Source organism: Hippocampus guttulatus, chromosome 10 (genome assembly GCF_054856545.1).
Source record: "Hippocampus guttulatus isolate MCC_2025c chromosome 10, RoL_Hgut_1.0, whole genome shotgun sequence".
NCBI lineage: Eukaryota > Metazoa > Chordata > Actinopteri > Syngnathiformes > Syngnathidae > Hippocampus > Hippocampus guttulatus.
This window is the reverse complement of record NC_141270.1, coordinates 3,831,723-3,854,393: the sequence shown is the minus strand read 5'-3', so window position 1 is coordinate 3,854,393 and position 22,671 is coordinate 3,831,723. Positions and strand designations below refer to the sequence as shown.

Here is a 22,671-nt window from a genome sequence, read left to right as displayed (position 1 = left end):
TGTTGTTGTATTCAGTTTTGAGGTTGACGTCCTTTTTATGTTCCTCTTGATGCATTATTTACCCGTCAATAAATCCTGAAAATGCACCTGATATGATCTGATTTGTGGGCGATGCGGTGAAATATGCGTTGCTGCCATGAGACGTCTTGAGCAAAGATGGCCTTTTTGTACTGTGGGACACTGTTCACTGGATCATCACTGATGGGCTTGTCACTCTCTCCGCACATCATTTTAGATTTATACACTCGGAACCCTTCCCGCAGTCCCAAAAGTGCTCCCGAGGCTGCAGTGAGAAAATTGATGGCATTTTATGACTAGATGTTGGAGCTCGGGCCACGTCCGATGTAAATGACTGATAATAGTTCCAATCTAAGAGGGGGGGGGGCCCTTTGGAGGAAAATGACTTCATTGCGGTGGTCCGTGCTCTAGTTTGGAGGGAGTTTGCCTCAGATGTGAGCAAAGATGTGATCGCTCACAGCGGGCGGGATGACAATGTAATGGAGAAAGAGGCGCAGATTTGATGCCAATCGGTGTTCCGATCGCTCTGAAACATGAAAGCACCTTTTAATTACATTGATTCAGGCTTGATTGGGAGAACTGATCACAAAGTCCCCCGTGACTTCACGCCTAACTGCTCGTACGGCGACTCAAGTCAAGTTCCGTTTCCTGTACACCAATGGACTCCATTGCGCCAATTATGGGACCGCAAGGTAACTCTTGGGACCTTTTGTCGGTCAAAAATGGCACATGTTCATAAGACGAGTGTCAAGGATACACAAGTAAGATGAGTCGTTTTTAGAGCTCTTGGATTCTGTAATATGATCTTCTTGGAGACCACCAGCTTGTGCAAAGGCACTCTTGGAATTGTTTATGTATAATCGGCTGTTGGCGGAGGAAGTGGATCTCACCGATATTTGCAAATGGATAAATCGTAAAGAAATTGTTTGTCCCAAAACTCTTTTCGGAATGTTTGAAAAACTGGTGCATTAGTTTGACTGTCATTATCTATCTTAGCATGACGCACAAAAAAAGTCTCCATGGCTAAAGTTGAACAGGAAGTCTGTAATTTTGCCTTGAAGCAGCCATTTTACTTAGCCAGATTGTGTGACTTTAAGATTAAGATATCCTTTATTTGTCCCGCAATGGGGAAATTACAATACATGAAACACTTTCATGAAGTGTTTTGTTTTATTTGTACACTGAAAAAAAGTGTTGAATTGACTCCGTTTTATCTCAAGTGGTTGCATGAAACAAAATCCTCTGGATCCAGGTAATTTTCGAAAAGTAGACTCGTCATCCAATTGAAAAATGTTCAGGTCCAGATGATTTTATGTTTTGCAACCACATGACGGAATAAAGTTGAGTAAATTCAACCTTCTTTTTACATTATGTTTAAATTGTCTTTTTTTTCCTTTTATCACTAGTGTACTTAGAATAACAGTTGTTCCTATGTTTTTACATGCTCAAAATAATTTTGAGGAGTTGATTTATTTCCTGGTAGTGTTTACATTCCAACTGCAATTCCTCAGGAAAATATATGCCAATGAATCGTTATTTATATAAGGATGGATGATCTCATCTTTATTTAAAAAAAAAAAAGAAACAATTCCGATGCATCCATTTATTTTTTTTTAGCACTTTTCTTCATTAGGCTTGACACAGCCAAACCTTATCCTGCGTGGAGTTCGGCGACTAGTTTTCATAAGCAGATGACCTTCGGCCACTAGTTTAGTTATCATTCGTCATTTTTAATTTTATTTTATGAATCCCTGATGAACGACGTATCAACATCGCAGGTGTAATAGCTGTCTATCTATTTAGCTAGCTTGCTAGCTAGCTAGCAAGCTAACTTGTAAGCTATCTATCTATCTTGCTAGCTAGTAAGACAGCGCATAAATCTATCTATCTATCTATCTATCTATCTATCTATCTATCTATCTATCTATCTATCTATCTATCTATCTATCTATCATATTTTATGAGAACAAGGCTACACTCAATGTAGTCACATGTTGCCCATTCCCGATAAATCATGTGGCCATCCCTTTTGTGTGTATGTATGCTGACAACATGGTCTGGAGATTTATATCATGACGTGTGCTCCTGTGCGCCATTAGTTGTGTCAAAAATAAATAAAAGGCGCCACTTGGCTGCAGATGTCTTGCTGCGCAAATCAATATTTCAATCATCTGCCTCGCGCCGATGCTCAGGAGCTCTGATATGACCGCATGGATTTTTTATTATTTTTTTTAAAGCACATGTGGCTCTTGAGGGACCTTGCTGACCCTCCTCATCAAACCCCCTCCAGGCCTCCACTTCACACCGGGTGAGGGTCAGGTGATCAACATGTTATTGGCATGTGAGTAAATTGCTGGTCCCAATGGGACTTGGCCTCCGTCCCGCCTGGAAAGACAGCCGAGCAAAGTGAGAACGCAGTGATGCAGATAAGAAGCGAGCCTTATTGATAGCCCCGCCCTCTCCCTTGCTTTTGTTGCCACAATTATACTTTTATGTTGCACGAAAGAACGTCCACATATCTTTGAGACGGAGAGTCTTTATTTGCCGCATGCAGCGAAATGTCTCGTTTTGTCCAAAGGTGATGCGAGTCGAAGCAATCTGTCAGCTCTGACGTCCCCCTTGCCTCGAATCTCCCGGGAGTCCAGATGAGACGTTTTCAGGTGGCGACGACGTGAGCATACCAAATCAGAGCGAGGCCGTTTTTTCTTGCATATAATCACATTCCTATGAACAGACAATAAAAGAAGGCGTGGAAATGGCAACGTACTGGAGGACACGTGTGTTTAAAGCCACTTGGTTAGACAGTCGGCCCATTCCATTTAACACGGCAAACCGGCTTGCATGGTGACTCTTTGATCCGTAAAAATCAAATGCAAGGCGCTCCCAATTCACACCAGGCGTTGATGAGGAGTGCATTGAATCGCCATTGTGTTCAGTCCAGTTTTTCTTCTCACTGGACATCAACTCTATTTCTTCGCTATTAATTCAGTTGTCGTACACTTTTACACGGCCTTGACCTCAAACCAAATTGCTTGTAAAACAAAACAAAGGGAACACTTGGACTTGGACTTGCATTGCGCTGTTTTAATATTCCCTTCAATTTTTTTTTTTTTTTTTTGGAGCAGTATATTCTGGATCCTGAATAGTTGATAGAAATCAGCGAGGAGCGCTTTTAGTATTTCAACATTCCACTCCTGTGGCATCCTGTGTTAGAAAATTGCCTTTGTGATTGTCATCATCACGGGGGTGTACCTCAGTATCTCACTTCATATCCGACAACGTGAGCTACACCTGCACAAGCTAATGAGATCCGACACAAGAGCTGAAAATAAAGAGCCTTTCTTCTTTCATAGTGAACAATGCTCAGTTTTGTAGACGGTGTAAGAGAAGCACTCATTTAACAAAATGCAGCAGGCATGTGACACAACGCATTTCACAACCAGTGGCAGTTGGACAGATATAATTAGTTCGGATTCCTCAAGAAAACTGCTGCAAGCTGTTTCCTACCACTCTCAGCTGACGTTTACTCTCAAATTAAACTTAAAACAAAGAGAATTATAATATTTAAAACAACCATAAAGCCGCTGCAACCTAAATGCAAACACACAATGGGGAAACTCCATAGACAAGCAGGCTAACAATTACCATCTGCGTAACAGCGTCGTTACGAGAGCGGTGTGCAAATTGGCCACAAAATACGAACGCCGAATCAGAGTTTGAGAGGTTGAGAGGTTTTCGGTTTGAATCTCAGGACTCTAAATGGTTCCATAATGAAAAAAAAAGGAAGGCTGCAGCCAGGATTCAAACCCAGATCCTCACAGCTGGGATGCAGACATGCCAACCACGAACCCACCATGTGCTCGCATGGTAAAATAAGAACGAAAAATGATTATCAGCGCTTTACTGTCTAATCCCAGAGAAGTATATTTGACTTTCGAATGGTTCTCACCGATTCAGGAGCTGAGGGTCATTCACGAGTCTCATCACATGTCAGACATTAAAAAAAATGATTGCTATAAAGATCCATTTAACTGCTGTGGGCTGTGATGGTTCCCCACAGGTTTGTCATCACAGGTGACACCGCTGACATTACACGTGACCATTTGGCATATTATCATCACAGGTATTGATTGTCGGCGCATTACGTTCCTAACCTTGCTGAATATTGAAGTCAGCACCCTAATGGGAAAGAAAAGCACCAAAGTGATGTAATAATAACAAAAATAAATAAAGAACAATTTTTGACACACTTTTTTTGCTTCACTTCAGTGGACATTCTGCTGCTCAATCTGGTGTTTCTTGACCACCCCGGGGCAGAACAATGCATCCATAGCAAAATACTGTATTTGGAGTCGGTCACATGAGTCATATCAGTCAGTCTTCACAGAGGATAAAGAATATGTGCGTGCAAGTATTGTCATATTTGTTTCCGTGTGTTGAGGTACCATATGTGTTCAAACGTCCGTTGTTTTAATCTTTTCTCGTGGTTTGCATTGTTATCTGTGCAGTCGACCCTTGCTATTCGCAGAGATAACGGTCAGGTCGGTCGGCCCGTGATTGAAAACTCATCATAAGCACAAAAAGGAAGTTCCGCCCCCCAAAAATATCCCATCAAAATATTTGAAAAAAAAAATTCTTGAAAACAAAATTATGAACAGGTGACTCTGTGACTGCCAAAGTTGTGAGTATTCAGGGGTTCGCTCTATTTCTACTTTTTTAATAATACGAAAAGACTTGAACGCAACATGTAGTTTTAAAATGAATGGATCTTCATTTTAGAATAAATAATGATGAAAAAATTCATTTACGCAGGAATTTAAAATTCACCAAGGGCTAACTGAACAAATGTGCTCTTAATCAATGGCATCACTTGCTGAACCTATCGAAGACTTAGCCATGCATCGCCCCCTGCTGGCTGGCTGACTACTGGTTGACAAAGCCTCTGATTATTTGCAGCAAGTCCCGCGCTTTAAAAGTGTAAAAAATCACCAACAATCAGATTCATTCAATCTCAGCTGACAAAACCGTGCTCACAATTACGAATTTATTTAATGTCCATCCGTACTCTCCAGGTGTTTTCCTCCTCCTTTTTTTTTTTTTGTGGTCCTGAGACATTTCAGTGCTTCCTCTGGGTGTCAGCACGTCACACGTGCTCATTAATCCAGCTCGTCACGGATCCTTGAGGGGCCTCGCTGCCCACTGATGTGATTGTAAACCGCTGATGGAAACGGCGTCCCCGAGTTGGAGGGACGCTGCAGGTGTCCGCAGACCAACAAGGCGCCACCAGAGCAGCCACCGTTTTTGTGCGCCTCCTCAGACAAATGGCTGCGGTTTACCTTGAAGATGCTGGCTTCAGGTTTATGTTGACCTTCTCTTGACCCGACGCCCCTCGAGAAATAATTCAAAGAATTACCATTTTATTATGCTCCTCAAAGCGCAGTCACTCGAGCTCCTTTTTTTTCATGAATCTTTCGTGCTCGGGGAATACATGTATCACGTCAGCTTCATCTGCACTCAGACTGTAGTTTTTAGCCCAAAGTGCATATCAGGGTCTACCTTCAATTTGATGCTCACTGCTTGATTTGCTTCCGCCTCCGTGCGCACGCACCCACCCAGAATTTCCACGCTTATGCTTCAATTAATTAATCAAAGCCACAAAAGTGAGCATGGGAGCCTATTTGACAGGTTTGCATGTGATTAATTAGTTTAATAACGATTGCGGGGTGGTCGGCGGTAACTCTGTGATTAGGTTGTGAAAACAAATTTATGCGTTATTTTGATTGGGTAAACTTGCGAGTTTGAAAGTCACATCCGGAGATGACTTCATTAACGCTTGATGGGGGCTTCGCTGCCGTGCTGACTTTACACTGGAGGGGGGGAGGGGGGCATTCCACTTTAATGACGGTAGTGAATTTTGGGGGACTTTATGACCCATGTACATTTCAATGGACTGCATACAAATAGCAACACTCTTTGTTAGGAGGGGCTCCAACCGCAACCCCCCCCAACTATCTTTAAAAATAGTTTTACCCCTCCCACATGCTTTAAACACCTCTAACCTTATTAAAACGCACTTTCTAAAGTTCATGCCTGCTTTTGTGACCACTTTACTGAAAAGTGACACCTAAGACAAGAGAATTCAGCACGGTATATTTAAACAGCAAAATATTCAACCAAAACATGTCATAACAAAAGTCCACTAGCTCAATGCTAACATCAAACGAGCGGCAACACATGCAAACATCTGACGACAAAACTCACAGGCGTATGTTCTCTCTCTGCTGTGCGAACAAGAAATATGACTGGAGATTAGTTGGGGACCTTCTCTGCCTAGCCTTCTGGCATCTGAATCACACTGCATCCTTTCCGGTAGACCTGACTGCTGACTGGCATGTTGTGGCACACTGAAACTTTAAATTCAGACCTGACTGTACCGTGGACCCTGGCATACTTGCGGGTTGGCACCTGTGAATTCATCTATTCACTGTTTTTGTAAAACCTTTTTTCCAAAGTTATTTCTAATTTTTTTTTTTTATTATTTTGTTTTTGTGTTTTGTTTTGTTTTTTTGAGGGGGAAGGGGGCTCACTCCTGCTTTCCATAAAAAACGGCTTATGGAGGTGTACCCCTGTTTTTTTTGGGGGGGGGGTTAAAATTATAATTTGTTTTCCATTGTATTTACAACTGTCCACTTTACACTGAAAAGGCATTAAAAAAAAATCTGCAATATGCACTAACGACTAACCGCAATATTAAGGGGGAACTGTATAACCCAAAAATGACACAGCATTATGTTGGTTTGATTGAAATGAGACTTACCTCCGGCGGCCAAAATCTGCAATTATTTTTCCTTTTGAATGAGTGCCATGCCTCTCTAATGTAGCATATTTAGCCCCTCTTTAACTGGCCACGGATTTGCTCAGATCTTTTTTTTTTTTCATGCGTTTTGGTTTTTGTTTTTTTCAGCAAACAGGTTTGTGAATACGTCAATGACATCAAGCTCACATGGACGGAGTACTATATATGCGAGCATTTCTAAAAAGCCCCAATTCCAGTCTGAGGATATTCCCATTCAGATTTGACGCACATCGGAGTTTTGCCATTTGAGAGCAAAAAAAAAAAAATTAGTTTTGAATCATTTCATCATTAACACTTGCAGTGTTAATTCAGCCCAAGTGACTGTCAGTGTGTGATTTGCATCTGCCGTAATGTTTAAAGGTGGCTTGCCGCTCTGGTAAGTCAAGTTTGACAGATCAAAAAGAACACTTTTCTGTGGATTTTTTTTTTAAAACGTGCAAAATCAGGGCGACCTAATGTGCCACATAAGGCTGCGGCGAAATCAACGATGATGATGATGGAGAGCTTCCAAGCATACAGTGACACATAAACAAACACAAAAGTTCACTCAATCGCTTTTCTTGGTGCAGATCCTTTAAAATGACAGGTTGCTTTTGCTTCGAAAAAGCAAAAAAGTTCGAGCCCAAACGAGCATTCCGAAAAGAGGGAATGAATATGGATCCAAGGTTATTGAGACATGGTGACAAATTGTAAATCAAAACCTTTGTTGGCGAACAACATGACAGACGCATTAGCCTGATGAACGATTATTGGGGTAAATGCCAGCCTTCATCAAAGCGGGATGCGACACGAATAAGCTTTATTTAAATACCGCAACATATCAAACTGTATTGAACTTCACGCATCATTAAAAGTTTTGGCGTGCAGTGAAACCGCCAAAGATTAACAGAGTCCAACTCGTTCCCAATTCAATGTCATTTCATCACGATCACGTAAAAAGGCAATTAATGTGTTGTGGATTCAAACTGTCGCACTCTTAAAACATTGATTTAACAATATTTTGGGAACATTTTAGCAGTCCTGTTTGGGCTAATTAGCTGTTGTACAATTATGTTTCATTATGAAATTTAAAAAAAAGTACTCTGCTTTTTGAAGGCTCCTGATATGAATGTGGAATATTATTATTTGTGCCACACGTCATTTTGAGGTTTTCTACAAAGTGCTTCTCTGGTCATTTTCATGCTAGTAACTAGCCATAATGCTAAAAGCTACATGCTATTAAGGTTAGCATAGGTTGTGAAAAGTCCTTATTGCATGGAAATTGGTATTTCATTCAGCAAAGTGCTTCTCTGGTCATTTTCATGCTAGTAACTAGCCATAATGCTAAAAGCTACATGCTATTTACGTTAGCATCTGTTGTGAAAAGTCCTTATTGCATGGAAATTGTTATTGAATTCAGTGGCTCTCCCTAGTTCTTGTTCTGTGGTTATCAAGTAGTCATTATCAAGCGCTTATGTTTGAGTACTCGCCAATCCTGATTCATGAAACTTGAACATGCCTTCGTATCAAAACACCAACTTTTACTGGACAAGTTTCACTTGAATAAATCACTTTTTAGAATAACGGTGTCGAACAGTCTTGCCGCACACATTGTGGTGACATCACACAACTACGGCGGTCCAGCATTCAGGTTTCCGTTTGACTTCAGAGGCAAATTCTGACCGATCACTTTGGTTCGACGCCAAATTTGTTCCACTGCGTGTCATGAAATAATAAAACGTCGGATTGTACATCTGTACAATATTAATACTTGAACCGGGTGTTTCCGTGTCACGAGCACTTTGCAGTGATTTGTTATTCCTGAAAGTGTCTGTTTTGTCGGCTTGCCACGTTCATGCCCGATGATTTGTGCAATTATGTTTGGTGTGCACCACTATAAAGGTTATGTTTCTTTAATCCATCCGCCAGGGAGATTAGTTTATCATCCATCTTTTTATTTGTAGCTTCCTCTCACTCTTATTTATTTATTTATTTTTTTAAACATATTTTAAAATAAATCAACCTGGCCTTTTAATGAGTCGCCGTTCTACTGTATTATGCTCCTATTAAATTTGGATGAGAACCCACACACACTTGACTGATGAAATGCATCCCGGCTGATATGATTCGATTTGCATGAAATGTTAAACTGATATGTAAAAAGACTTTGACTCACAAATTCGGGTCTGCTGATTAAAGTGTGCTTGTAGTCCTCAATATGAAACAAAAATTGACTTTTTTTTTTCACGCTCAAATGTCATTTGATAATCTCAGGGGGAAGAAAAAGTTCTTCCCTTGATAATCGGACCCTCAAGAGTCTTGTTTTAGTAGTTTGGCTGCAGACTGATGCAACGGCGCGCTTCTCTGCACTTGTACACATGTAATTAGCCAAATGACACGCAACGGTGAAAGTAACAAAATAAATTATGAGGGTGCGAGGGGGGAGAAGTAGGTCAGCGTTTCTCAAAACAATTGCAACCCCATCGCAACCCCCCCTTTGAATTATAAAGTAATGCGACCGCCGCCCTTGTGAACTACTAAACCATTTGCAAGCGCCAAATACGATCTTGAAAAAAAAACAAAACACTGCAATAAATAAACGCTGTCTAGCCTAAATGAGATTCCAACTTCACGTTGGTTATCCTTTTTTAGACTCAAGCCAGTTTTCTGATCCAAATAGGCAAGCCAGGGAAAAACACAAACCAAAGTCAATTTGGCTTCCGCTCAGAGCCACTTCGAAGTCTCTGTGAAATGTTTTGTCTGTGTTCCATTGAATGGCTCCAAAATGCTAAACAATTTGTACCTAGAAATAGAAATAATCCTTTGTAACGCCTCAGTCGGGAAAGGCGAAATAATGAGTCGCTGCGTCATCTCGATTCGGAGTCCCAATCGAAACTGCGACCGGGTGTCTTCAGAACATAGAAGTCAGTCCTTCTCTTAAAGTCCAACTGAGTGTCAACAATTGGAGAAGACTTTTTTATATACCGATATTCTGTTTCGGATCCCTAGAGAGTGGCTACGTACTGCTTGGCTAATGCTGAGGAAAGATTTTGTTAGCTCAATGATTAGGAGTAGCTGCACTTAAAGCCTCAAGTATGCCAACTACGAGGCACACATGAGCCCTGATAAGACGGCATGAATTGAGGGGTGTAAAATTGAGTCCTAGATGGCTTTTTGTTTTTGACGATGATTTCCAAAAAATGTCTATACGTTGTTTCTAACGTGTCAGATTTTTGACATAGTTTCATTTTATGGTTTTCAAGTATGACCTACAAAAGCTGACGCAGTACGGATTTTACAATTTATAGCTATGACGGTTAATTAATAATTCCACCTGTTGCCTAACCTAAGCCTTAATTGATAAATATGACTACATCTCTTGCTATCATAGATGCAAAGGCTGTCAATTGATGGTAATCTGTGTGTCCTGCAAAAATCAACGCAGCTCTGCTTACCTTGTGGCTTTCATGTAGTGTGTCAGTTGAAAGTGCTCCTGCATCTTCACCTAGCCTCGCCTTCAAGTCTCAGGCGAAACTCAGTGTTTCGGCCATTATGATGTAAATTAGCCGCAATGCTAAAAGCGGGTCATCCTATCTATGTGTCATCTTTTTTTTTTTTTTCTTTGCGAGACACATTCAAACGATGCCAGTGGAGAAGAAGGCCGATTAGCCTCGCTCGAGTCATTCCCGCTGTTTTCCAAATAGCTCTGCCTTCTTTGTCAAGTGACATCAAAGGTTTTCGTTTCACGAGTCGATAGGAGCTCCGGATTTTGTCCTCTTAAATGGTTTTGCCTTCAAATTTGTTTGCACTTTTTTTTTTTTCGACAAATGTCGTAAAAGCCACTCAAACATTGACGAGCGTCCATTAAACCTGATTCATGGCTCTTCGTCCCGCGGCCTACTTTCGGAGAACGAGGTAGTAGCATCGCAATCACATTGTTTAATGGCAGCCGGCGGTTTTATTGTCTGTTGTTGTTTTTTTTTTTTTGCAGCAGCATTGGATTGCCACAATGGAGCTGTATTTGAAGTAAAAGCCCCTCACAGTGGGACCATTTCATTAATTTTACCCCCCCTTGCTCCTCAACATAATGGACTGAATTGATTGCCGAAACCTCTCAAGCTCAAAACCCCTGCGCTCAGGAAATCACGGGGATGAGCAAACGCAGCGCGCGGCAGATGACACGCTGTCTCCCGGGACACGTGTAAGGCTTCATTTGATGAAAAAAAACAAAACAAAAAAAAAACTGCCTCACCGGTGTGTCTTCACCCAGGAAAAGTACAAACAATCAATTTGGTCCAGTTAGCCTCCCTTCGATCATGCTATTTTCCTTCAAGGGTGTTTGTTTTGCAGGGGTTGGGGGGCTCGTTCGGAACGGCGTGCTTCGATTCCTCCTGACGTTGGCAGAGCATCTCGAGTTCCTCTGTCAAGGTTTCATGAAATCTATGCAAATGGGTTGAATTTGGAACATCGCGTGACTTCCTGTGATGTTCTCCACGTGTGGAAAAACGATGTTAATGAGCCAGTTTACTCATGATGGCCGGCGGTTGTCGAAATGACTTACCGCTCCTCGCGCCGGAACTACTTGAGCAAACAAAAGGCGCTCCGAGACAAAATGAAAGGTAACGCGACGAGGTGAGCGACGATTCCCTGCCAGCTTGTCGCGTCTGATAATGGACGCAAACGCATTCTGGCTCTGCGGGCATCTGAATTATTTAGATAACGGCAGTTTTTCCTATGATGTATTTTATCCTTAATCGATTCGCTGCTCTCGTCAGAGCAGTAATGATGGAGGGTTGAAGACTGGCATCAGAATAAGTTAAGTTGGGAGTGTTCCGAGAGTGCCTTTATCATCACCGAAGGAAATTAGGAACTTCCTGACTTGGTCGAGCGGCTGACGCTAACATGGAGTGCGCGCATACCGATAATCCGGCGTCATTTGATTCAATCCCTCCGAGCAAAGTCAGCAAAAGCCTGGTTATGGGATTTCTTTTCAAGATGGTGAGCAACTATTCTGTGGGGAAATAATCTGGGCCAACGATGGGAAAACAAGAGGTTGTATTCTCTTCCGCTAATCAGCAGCTTTGGCTAGACTTCCCTGCCCCCCAGCCACTTCATCCAACTTTTCCGGGGTGAGACCATGGGTGTTCGCTGGCCAGCCGGGAGACATAGCGTGTCCTCGGTCGTCACTGAGGCCTCCTCCCGATGGGACGTACCCAAGGAGACACCCTAACCAAATGCCCGAGCCAGATGGCACCTCCCTGGCTCCTCTCGGTACAGCGCAGCTATAGCTCTACTCCGAGCCCCTCCCTGATGACAAAGTGTCACACCCGAACAAAAGCTGCTCTGTCTTGAGTTGTTCAACATATCTACATTCAAAGCTGGACTTCTGATTTTGTCTCGTATTTATCTCGAAAAAAACCGTTTCGAGGGGACTGCATCTATTTGTATCTGTCATGATTCGGTTTGGGACCAACAGGGGGCACTGTAGGGCTCCCCCTGCAGCTGCACACCTGTTGGTCATTAGGTAATCAGTGCTTTAAAAGGACTCCCAGCCCGACCACTCATTGTTGGTTCATTGTTGCTGTTTGCTCTTGGCTACTGTCATGTTTGTTTGTTGCCGTTTGTTTGCTGCTGTCATGTTTTGGTCACGGTTCCGTTTTAGCTTCGGTTGTGATTTTTGTTTGCTACTTTGGACTATGTTTGTTTTGGATTTAGTTTTCTCTGTGTTAATACACTTCTTCAAATACACCCTGCTCCTCCCTCCTGCCTGCTTTTTGGGGTCCACCACCACCTTGCTACGTGACAGTATCTGATTTTCAAAGAAAACTGCGTCGTTGCGTGCTTTGTTTTCCTCTCCTCCTTGGACGCAGGAACGTACAGTAGCTCAAATCCTTATAGAGGGCAAAAAAAAAAAAAAAGTCTTCTTGTGGTTCCTTTGTGGTTTCTAGCTTGCCTGCATCTCGGAGCTGCTGCGATGGCTCGAGACGCACGTTTGGTTCCTGTCATGTTTAATTCAGTCCGGTTTTTACCACCTTAACTAACCTGAAGTCAGCTGACAAGCGAAGGGGACTTTGGTTTGATTGAAGCTCGCCACGTTTGCCCGTTGATACCTTGAGAGTGACTTGTTAGTCGTCCGTTTTTTTCCCCTTTTTTTTTTTTTTTTTTTTGGAGGAGGCAACAAGCTGAAGGTTCCTCCCCAGAGATTCTCACCTGGAATGTTTATTGTTCGCCATCATAGTCATATCCGGTACTGTACTCAAGCTGATGATTATTCATGAGAATGTAAATGCCGTGAACATTCGCAGGCGCCATTAAGGGTAAATAAGTTGCGCTTGCGTGTTTTGATAGCAAAGAAGCTTGCATCAGTCATTCATATCAACACAGGTGGGGGTTGTGGGGGTGCTGGTGGGCGTCCCCTGGAAATTAATTTAGAACTTTGAGTTGTTGCCTCCGGTTCGGTTGGAGAAAAAAAAAATGTGGCATCGCTCGCCATCCTCGGAGAAAAGGGGCAAAAAGCAAGCACCCTCTCATTATTTTTTCCTCGACTGACCAATTGGCAAGAAATTATATTTGAAAGATGATATTTGAAAGGGGGTCCTTCATAAAGCTTTACTTTGAGGGTGAGTGAGTGAGCAACAGATTTCATGTCGGAAAGTGCACCAACATTTTATTGATAGCAAGTCGTTTGTACAAAATGAATCACAGCTAAATTGCAGGCCGTGTGTGGGGGGGGGGGGGGGGGAGTGGCGTTGAGATGCCGCTCACGTCCCATTGAAAGCACTTTAAATTTTTCTGTTTTGAATCAAAGAAAAAAATGGATTGATGCTGGATGTTCTTTTTTTTATTATTATTTTTTTTCTGTCCCACTGACAAAAAAAAAAAAAGATTTGATTTGGTCCAGCAGTCATTGTGGTGCAGTGCAAGCACTGCCTCCATGCCGGGGTGTTTATGTAAGATCGCTCGGTTGAGTGGCTGCGACATGCTTGTTGCCATGGAGGCTTTCAGCCCGCGGGGGTCAAAGTGCACATGACTTTGACAGTCCTTTCATGTTTTTTTTTCCTTTTTTTTCCCCTCTGTGTGTGTGCGCGCGCGTGTGTGTGTGTGTGTGGTTTCCTCATTGGAATTGTGATGCAAGCGGGAAAAGCTGGCAAAGACAGAGAAAAGAAGCAGACCAGAATAGACGATTTGGATAAACGGATGACTTAAAACCAACTCCTTGGAGGGTGCATGTGAAGCCCATCTGAAGAAATGATTGGTTGACTTTCCCGGGGCAAAAGCTCCCTTTGCGCACATCAATAAAACATAAACATGAATAAATACGCTGCTTTTGCCCTCGCGGCGTTCTTACTTAATTTCACGTTTGCAAGTGAGCAACGAAGACTCATGGAAACGCCATTTTTACCTTGAAGCCTTTGGAATTCTACCGGCAGCCATTTTGGGCTTGTTTCTTCCCCCTTTTTATTTACATAAAAAGCCAGGCGGACACACACACACACACACACACACAAAAAGCGCGTAGCATTTTGCCACTAATTCGGCTTCATTTGTCGTGTTATTTTGTCGCACTCGCGATGTGGCCCACTCCCATTTGCATATATATTCGAGGCTCCCTATTGAACGCATCCACGCTTACGGAGGCTATCAATAACAAGTGAAGTGAAGACGTGGGAACAGTCGGCAGCGCATGTACTCTTGATGTATCCACTCAGGGACAAATCACGCAAACAAGTCATCTGCCTCACTAGTCTGTCAGTCTCCGAGGTAACTCTGTGCTGACCCAATTCGAAGGGGTCGCCTCCTGTTAATGAGCCAGAAGCACAAGCGTGATGGCAGCGGGGAGGGCTGAACGATTTTGGAAAAGTAATTCAAGCGTGCCTGCGATTGCGATTTAATATTCCCCCTTCCCGTATAGTTTATAACAAACGCGAGCCATAAATTAATCGGTTACTGTAATCCGATTTATGACACACAAAGGTTTTGCTTTTAAGAGTAGGCTCAGGCAAAAATAAAGGCAAATGAAGCATGACTCAATTTGAAAGACGGGCGATTTATCTCCTTCAAATTAAGAGTTGGGAATTTACGAAAAGCTGACTTGCGCTGTGGGTGGTAGCGATGACAACTTCACAAAATTCAACCAAACCAAGTGAGTTATCGACGAAATTCGGCGAAATGTATGGCAACTAATTTATGTTTCATGGGCCGCACTTCTGAACTCATTTAGACAGTATCTAAAAAAAAATTGATATACAGGTATATATATTAAACATTTTAATTGATTTTTTTTTGGAGGGTGTATGGATTTTTTTCCCCCCCCAGTAATTAAAAAATGTTTTTTTTTCATTTTGGGGGAGGGGGCAACGCCACGCACTCATGTTTATTGGCAATTTATCTGCGCCTTTACAATACTATGTTATTGGTTGCCATTTTTTTTCTTAATATTTTTGGCCAAATTGCAACCTTTTAATTTTGGGGGGAAAAAAATGGTTCGGACAAGCTATTTTTACTTTCTTCAAGGCAACTTTCGATGAAATCCCCGTAATCCAAAGCAATCAACTTTACCGTAAACCCGCCAATGAATTTGTTGGCATCCTTTTGCCGCTCCCGGATCAAATCGGTTCCGCATTCACTTCAGCTGGCCGCAGCGAGGAGACAAACGATCAACGGAGCTTTCCTCCTTCGTATCGCTTTTCTCAAAGTGAGCATTTAGGCCTGACATCACAACCGTTTAACCAAATCTTTTACACCAAATTGATTCCGACTCGAGCCCTCGGACCTGGCAGACACGAAGCATTTAGTTATGCTAATGCTTATCTGTCTTTGTGATTGGTTAATTAACCCGTAATGTGGCTCGTCCTGGCCGAGCGCACGGGCTGCGTTTGAAGGCTGCGTGGCGGGTCAATTGGGTTTTCGACGTCTTCAAAGACGTCTTAAAGACACGTCTTTTGTTCCGCCAAATGTGCCGCTGCTTTTTTTTTTTCAGCTTTAATCAGTCGTTCGGCAGGTCCCGCAAGGTTAATGTGTTTAAACCAACTGTAATTGAGCTTGTGACCCATCTTCCAGGCTTTATGAAATTTAGTCGGGATATGCCATGTTTCTCTTCCTCGATTGTTATTCCAACTCCCTCCTTCCCTCCAGCCTCTTTGTTCACCCCCCCCCCCCCCCCCCCCCTCCCACACACCCACCCACACCCCTCACGGCCTCCACTACTTCCTAAGCTGAGTTATGGACATCCCCATGGGGCGGTCTTTTATAATACAATTGGAGTGACAATAATGTGTTTGCAAACCATTTCACTTGGCCCTCTGTGCATTGGCAGCCCTTTTATGGGCCACAATTCCGCCTCCCTAGAAACGCATTGTCCAGAGAACATGGACACACCGGACGGCCTCCAATTAGCCAAATGCATCCCGTTCGGCTAACAGACAAAAGTGTGTGAGAAAGCAGCGCGGAGCCATTTTCAGTGTTCACTGAGCAATTACGTTTTGTGCAGACTTTTTCCTGCTGTCATTCCAAATGAGGAACACACACACACACACACACACAGACGTCTGGCAGAGATGCTGCGAAGGTGCCAGCAAGCTGACGTTGAGTCACAACATGCCTTGTCATTGGGATCCACTTGGAAATGACACTCATTAGGAACGGCGTGTGGTAGACTTGTAGGTTTAGCTGGCGTAGGTAACACTATTACCTTAATACAATTTTTTTTTTTAAATTTAGGTTTAAAAAAAAAACATTTAAACTAACTTCAAAATGTTGTCCTTTTTATTTTATTTTTTTTTTGTATTTCGTCAAATGACACAAGCTTCAACCACTCTTCCATTGAAGTGATGGAAAAGGAGACCGGCCCTCACCAATGCATTTGAGGCCCTGTTGTTGAGCGAGATAAGCAGCCAAGCACACATCTACAAAATGAAAACACTCGCAAGGATCATGGAGCAAAAGCTAATGCGCAGACTAACCGAGTGGTAAACTGATTCCGGGCTTCCTGGTGTCACTCGTTCCGACACAAATGCACTAGTGTGCTACTATGTGGCTGCGACTTTCGGCTTTACAGAACATTGAACATAAAATAACGATACAACAGCGGAACACGTAACATAAATCATCGACAGTAATGCCATCGTAACAACTATTCCCTCATGCGCCGTGTTTCTGAGAAGCAGTTACGGATGAAAGAGGAGAGAATCAAAGTCTCCTTCCACCAGTGGTTCAGAGATGTCTTACTTTGTTCCAGCCGCAGCTGTTGTGAAGGCGCCATCCAAATAAAGAGGCTTTGTATTGTCTTCAAAACACTTCATGGAAAACGGTTCATTTCTTGACATTCACTTTTATTGTGTTTCATTGTGTTTTTATATTTACATTTTACAATACAGCGCATTGTTTTCTTTCCTAAAACATGGAAGAGATTGTGATATTCTGATGTCTGGAACGGAATAATGGCATTTGAATTCATTTCAATGGAGTGAATTGTTTTCATGTAAGAGTCATAAGAATGACCTAGAAATTGCCAATTTGAACCAAACTGGCGGATTTCTTGATTTTTTTTTCCCGGGCAGCTCCTTGAAATATTTTTGTAGGTTTAAATCACATGCTTACCAAATGTCATTTTGCCCGACTAATAAAAACAATGTAAGTGAAACACACTCAGACTTCCCTCTGCTCTCACGTTGCAGGTGATCCTCATCCTCACGAAGCTGTACGACTTCAACCTGGGCGCCGTTACCGAAAGCTCTCTGTGGAGGTACGTTGCTTTGAATCACATCGATGCACAGAGAGGCGACTGGCGCCGCCGCCGCCGCCTCTAATTCGATAAACATGTAAAAGCATCGCTAAGGAAAATATATTCATAGTTGGCTGCGCCATCCGGCGTGACTTATAGTGTGAGCGCGCTCTCGCCAGAAGATAAAACAATGAAGATACATTGGAAGCCCGTATGACGAATGTTTTAATAAAGCACCCACTGTGACGCCGAACGATTCTCGGTTTTCCAGATTTTTCATGTATCTTTACATGACTTTTTACTTTTGCTCCTTTCATTTTGGTTCCTATTTTGTCCAACTAGGCGTGTTACTTTTTTCAAGGAAAGTAAAGTCAACTGCGGTGATCTTGACTGATTGAGGCCTTGGGGAGGGGGGAGGGGGGGGGCAGCGACGTGTAGAACTGTTAACCTGGGAGCATTAACCATGACAGCCATGTCCTAATTTCGGAGAATTGTTTGATGTCGTCGACTGCACGAATGATTCGTAAAAAAAGAAGCCAGCTGCCGGTGTTCAAAAATTCGGCAACTAATCAGAAAAAAAACACCAGTATGTTTTTTTTTGTTGTTGTTGTTGTTATCATGAGCTAGTTTAGCATTTTTGGTGTTAGCACAGCTATGGGGACACATTGTTTTGCGGGGGGGGTTTTGATTTGTTGTTGTGCCAAGTTAGCAAAACATGTAAAATAATTAAAAAAAGAAGTTGTGTATAATTGACACGTAAAAATGCATTTTTAGTTTTGCTTTTCTACTTGGGACAATTTTTACACAAGTATCAGTACTTCTGTAAAACACAGAGTGCCACCTCCGCCTATTTTCTACAAAGAAAACGCCGCAAGACCCGAGCTCTGATAGACACTTGGTCCGCTCTGCGGTCTAGGCAATAAACTACTTGAAGTATCGTGAGCTGTCAGGAGTCGTAAGCGTCCCAAAAAAAACGGGGGTGCGCGTGGAGACCGAAAAGTAGCAGAAGTAGCAGATGGATGGCAGCAGTTTTTGTCCATTTGCACATTCACTTTGCTGGCGGGACTGACAAAAAAAAAAAAAAAAAAAAAGAAGTCTGCTCAACAGTGTGACCGCCTTGTCTTCTCCTACCAGCACCTCTCACACGTCTCAACACAAAAGAAAAAACTATTTTCAGTCATGCAAGCGCAACGCTGCTGGTGTTCAATGACAGTTCAATTATAAAATGAGTTGCTCTAAACACCAAGGTTTTGGATTGTGAATAGAAAATGGTGGAAAATCAAATCGCAATAACAACAAAAAAACATGTCTCAATATTCGGGCAAACAAAAGCCGGCAAACTATTTTCTTTTATCTGGAAGCCATGCACTCACCGGCCACATCATTAGGTACACCCACACAAGCAAAGATGATGATAGTTAGGATTCATTCATTACAATGCAAATGGTGTGGAATTTAATCCTGTTGTCATTCTTGTTGTGGGGGGGGGGGGCGTTGTTCGTGTCGTGTTACAAGTGTGCTCATTTTGCATTTTTCTGCTTGACTTTTTGGCTTTTTCAATAAAAGGCTGCAAGTCGCAACTCTTGCTCACCCTTTTTCCACTTTACTATCCAGACTGTAGTATTCCTGTGTTGGATTGGTGCCTTTAAGGGGCGTGGCCTACAACAATTTCCTGCCATTGACATTTGTGATGTGAGGCATTTTCAGTGGGTAGGTGTGGGGGAGGTCCTGGCATACATTGTGAATATCAAGTTTCTAAACAACTGTGATGACAAACAGGTCTGTGGATGGTGGCCTTGGAGCGCTTCAGCACAGCTTTTGAGTCGCAGATAAAGATTGGGGGGTGAATCTCGGCTCGATTATAAGGGAGAGAAATGCCAACATGATGAAGAGAGTATATACAAGATGTTTCAAAAGTGGATGTCACGATACAAAAGCTCATCTAAGGAACTGGCAAGGATAACCGGTTTTGCTTGAAAGGAGATCTTGTTCACACGCTGACTCAATTCGGCCTGGCTTTAGCCATCCCAAGAGTTTCCCTTTGAAGCCACCTTCTTGTCAGAAATAATTAAGTCACCACTATAGTCATTCTGCGTTATCGCAATTAGACCGAAGAGCACATTTTGGTGTGCGCGCCTGTCAGGCTCATCAATAAGAATTCATTTCATCAAGGATCATACCAGAGAACTAAATCCAGCCTTCTAACATGCGCGCCCCCTCCTCACTCCTCGCCTTCTCACAGTCTGAGGAGAACTCATTTCACTGTGAAACACATCAGTCCGTAGAGTTTCAAATAAATATCGGTTTCACCAGAGGCGCTGCAAAGATTTACGCTTGACTTCACACCTTTTTGAACACCTCGTCGAGAGTAGAGGAAGTCTTCCATCATGGAGGGGTCTGGGTCACAACGCCGTACCCCAAAGAAAATGACTGCGCACCTCAGGCGCTTCGTGCCGCAATTAGAAAAACACACACACATAGATGTTATGAAAAAGAAGTGAGCATGCGTCGATTTCTGTGATAAGAACGTAAATGATTGATGGCCACAATAGCTGGCAGCCAGTCGCCGGCGATATCCGTGATGTTTGGATCGATGTGGCGACTCGCACCAGTCCTCCTGTGTTTTTCAAACGACTGCTTCTTTTCTGCGAAATCAACTTTGCCGTGCAATAACCTCACTGATTTTTTTTGCCCAGCCATTCCGATGTGGCAGCTGAAAGCAGCACTTAGGCTGCACAAATGTGTTTAGGGGATACGTCTTTGAAAACAATGTCAACAGCAAATGGGACGCTTCAGATTCATGCGCCGGCAACGATAGCAGACATTGCTCGGATATCTATCCAATTATGTAGTGAAATTATATTTGCGGGCGCTCAGGTAGAACGGATGGTGCGGATTCATGGGGGGAGGCGGGGCGGGGATTTATGAGGATTGGGATGACAAGCGCATTTACCCTTGTCATGGACGCGTGCACATGGAAGGGACATGGAGAAGTGACAGCAGCATGTGACCGAACGAAGCCCAAGAGATAATTTGTCAGGTTTCGCATGCAATACTTTCATTATGTCACCAATGAAATGCAAGAAATCCAATTTCAGGCTGTTTGATGCCACTCGCATTTCGAAGTTTAACGTCAAGTTACATACAAAACAAAGAAAATGACGAAAACAACTTCATAGGTTGGCCTTCAGAAAGTCAATTTAGCTTCATTGCTGACAAACAATGCAAAAAACGCCAGAGACAGGCTAACAGGCTAACATCATCAGTGTCATGATGTGATGTTTTAAGTAGCCGAAATTTAAAGACAAGGGGTGGCGCAACACATGTAGACAGACAATACGACAACACGTTTACACTTTACAGGCTTTTTTTTTGTTGTTGTTTATGTACCCCCAGCATGTGTGTGTGTGTTTTTATTTAATGCAGGTCCAGCGACTTTGGGAGCACCTACACGAAGCTCAATGACAAAGTGGGCTCAAGGACCGTGCTGAGTTACCTTTACGTGTGCCCCACCAACAAACAGAAGGTCATCTCGTCCTTTCTTGTGATATTATAATAGAAAATATCATTTCATGAATTATTATAAATAGTTTGACTTATTCAAAGTACTGGCACGCTATTTGTGGCCTTTGTTTTATCGTATTTTCTGAAAAAATTCAAAAAGGTCAGGTTTGGGAAAATTGGAACTAAACCTGTCTTTATTTAAAAGGTAACTTAAAAATTGATAGCCTAGCTTACTAAAAATCGCGTAATGGTAGTTTTCTTGATACCAGTGTCGTCCTGATCATGGTAATCCGAAAAGGATGAGTCTGGCAACTGGGCTCTTGTTGTTGTTTTTTTTTTTCTTTTCTTCCTGTTTAGCAAAAATTTAGAAAAATAAATAAATAAACAACTTGGGCAATCATGCTATCAGGCTAACAAAAAGACTTGAGCGCAGTTGGGCCACTCTACTTCTCAGCGGCTCAACTGCCGGCGAGACGACTGCGGCTCTGATACGCCGTCCCTCCTCTCTCCTCTCAGATAATGATGCTGAGCGACCCGGAGGTGGAGAGCGCCGTTCTGATCAGCTCGGACGAGGGGGCGAGCTTCGAGAAGCATCCCATTAGCTTCAACGTTCTCAGCCTCCTCTTCCACCCGGCGCAGGAGAACTGGATCCTGGCCTACAGCCACGACGGCAAGGTAGATTTTTAAGCGCAGCAGCGCTAGCGAAATTGCTCGGATTGTCGTGCGGATGCCTTGATTGCGGTGGGGGCTGCTGGCTATCTACCTACCGCTGTTATTACCGTCGCTATTATCTTGCAGCTGTACAGCTCCATGGACTTCGGGAAGAGATGGCAGCTCGTGCACGACAACGTGATGCCGGGTCGATTCTACTGGTACGATCACGCATGCGTGCGCAAACACACACGTGTAGGTGTATTAGACCCACAATGAAGTAAATCTAAAAATTAAAAAAAAAAAGAGCCTTTTCACTCCACAAATATGATTTGTTCTGTATTCTCCCGCTTTGCTCAGTATTTTATTTTATTTTTTGTATCCAACTTCATTCCATAACAAAATTTTCAAAAACCTTTTGTTGAAAAAAAAAAAAAAAGTCAAAATGCCATTTTTCTCCATAGTGTGACTTTATGGCTTTGATATTGAAAATAAAATATTTTCTCATAAAATTTCATAACTTTAATCTAAAAATCTATCATTTATTTCCTTGGAGACAAATTTCACCATGAAAATATATATATTTTTCTTGTAAAATGACACCTTAGATGTCTGAACTAAATGAAATAAGTGTTTTTGTTTTGTTTTTTGGTGCAAAATATAACTTGAAACTAGAATCTATGTTGGCCTCTGTACAGATTAAATGGACATAGCATTTTTTTCTGGCCCATCGCTTGAGTGCAAACGTTTTCTTCAAGATGAAAATTTGCCAGGGTCTATTGATAGAGCCCATTTATTCCCTTTTGTTCCTTATTTATTTAATGTTTTTTTTAACACATGCTGCTCAATTGAAAGTCCCTCGCTTGAGTGGCAATTTACCTCATGCACATGATCGCTACTTCACAGTAATAAGTCACAAGTGTCCCTTAAAGAATAGCGC

General features: G+C 42.6%; 1 protein-coding gene across 2 annotated transcripts in view; it reads left to right on the top strand.

Moving 5' to 3' along the window:
- Positions 1-22,671, top strand: part of sorcs3b (sortilin related VPS10 domain containing receptor 3b) — a 59,243-nt gene that overhangs the window by 4,508 nt on the left and 32,064 nt on the right. For both annotated transcript variants that reach the window (XM_086122346.1, XM_086122345.1), the window contains exons 2-5: positions 17,530-17,597; positions 21,003-21,102; positions 21,597-21,755; positions 21,879-21,952. In XM_086122346.1, coding sequence (XP_085978472.1) covers positions 21,600-21,755; positions 21,879-21,952 — 230 coding nt within the window. In that variant the 5' untranslated portion in view covers positions 17,530-17,597; positions 21,003-21,102; positions 21,597-21,599. The remainder of the gene's footprint in view (positions 1-17,529; positions 17,598-21,002; positions 21,103-21,596; positions 21,756-21,878; positions 21,953-22,671) is intronic.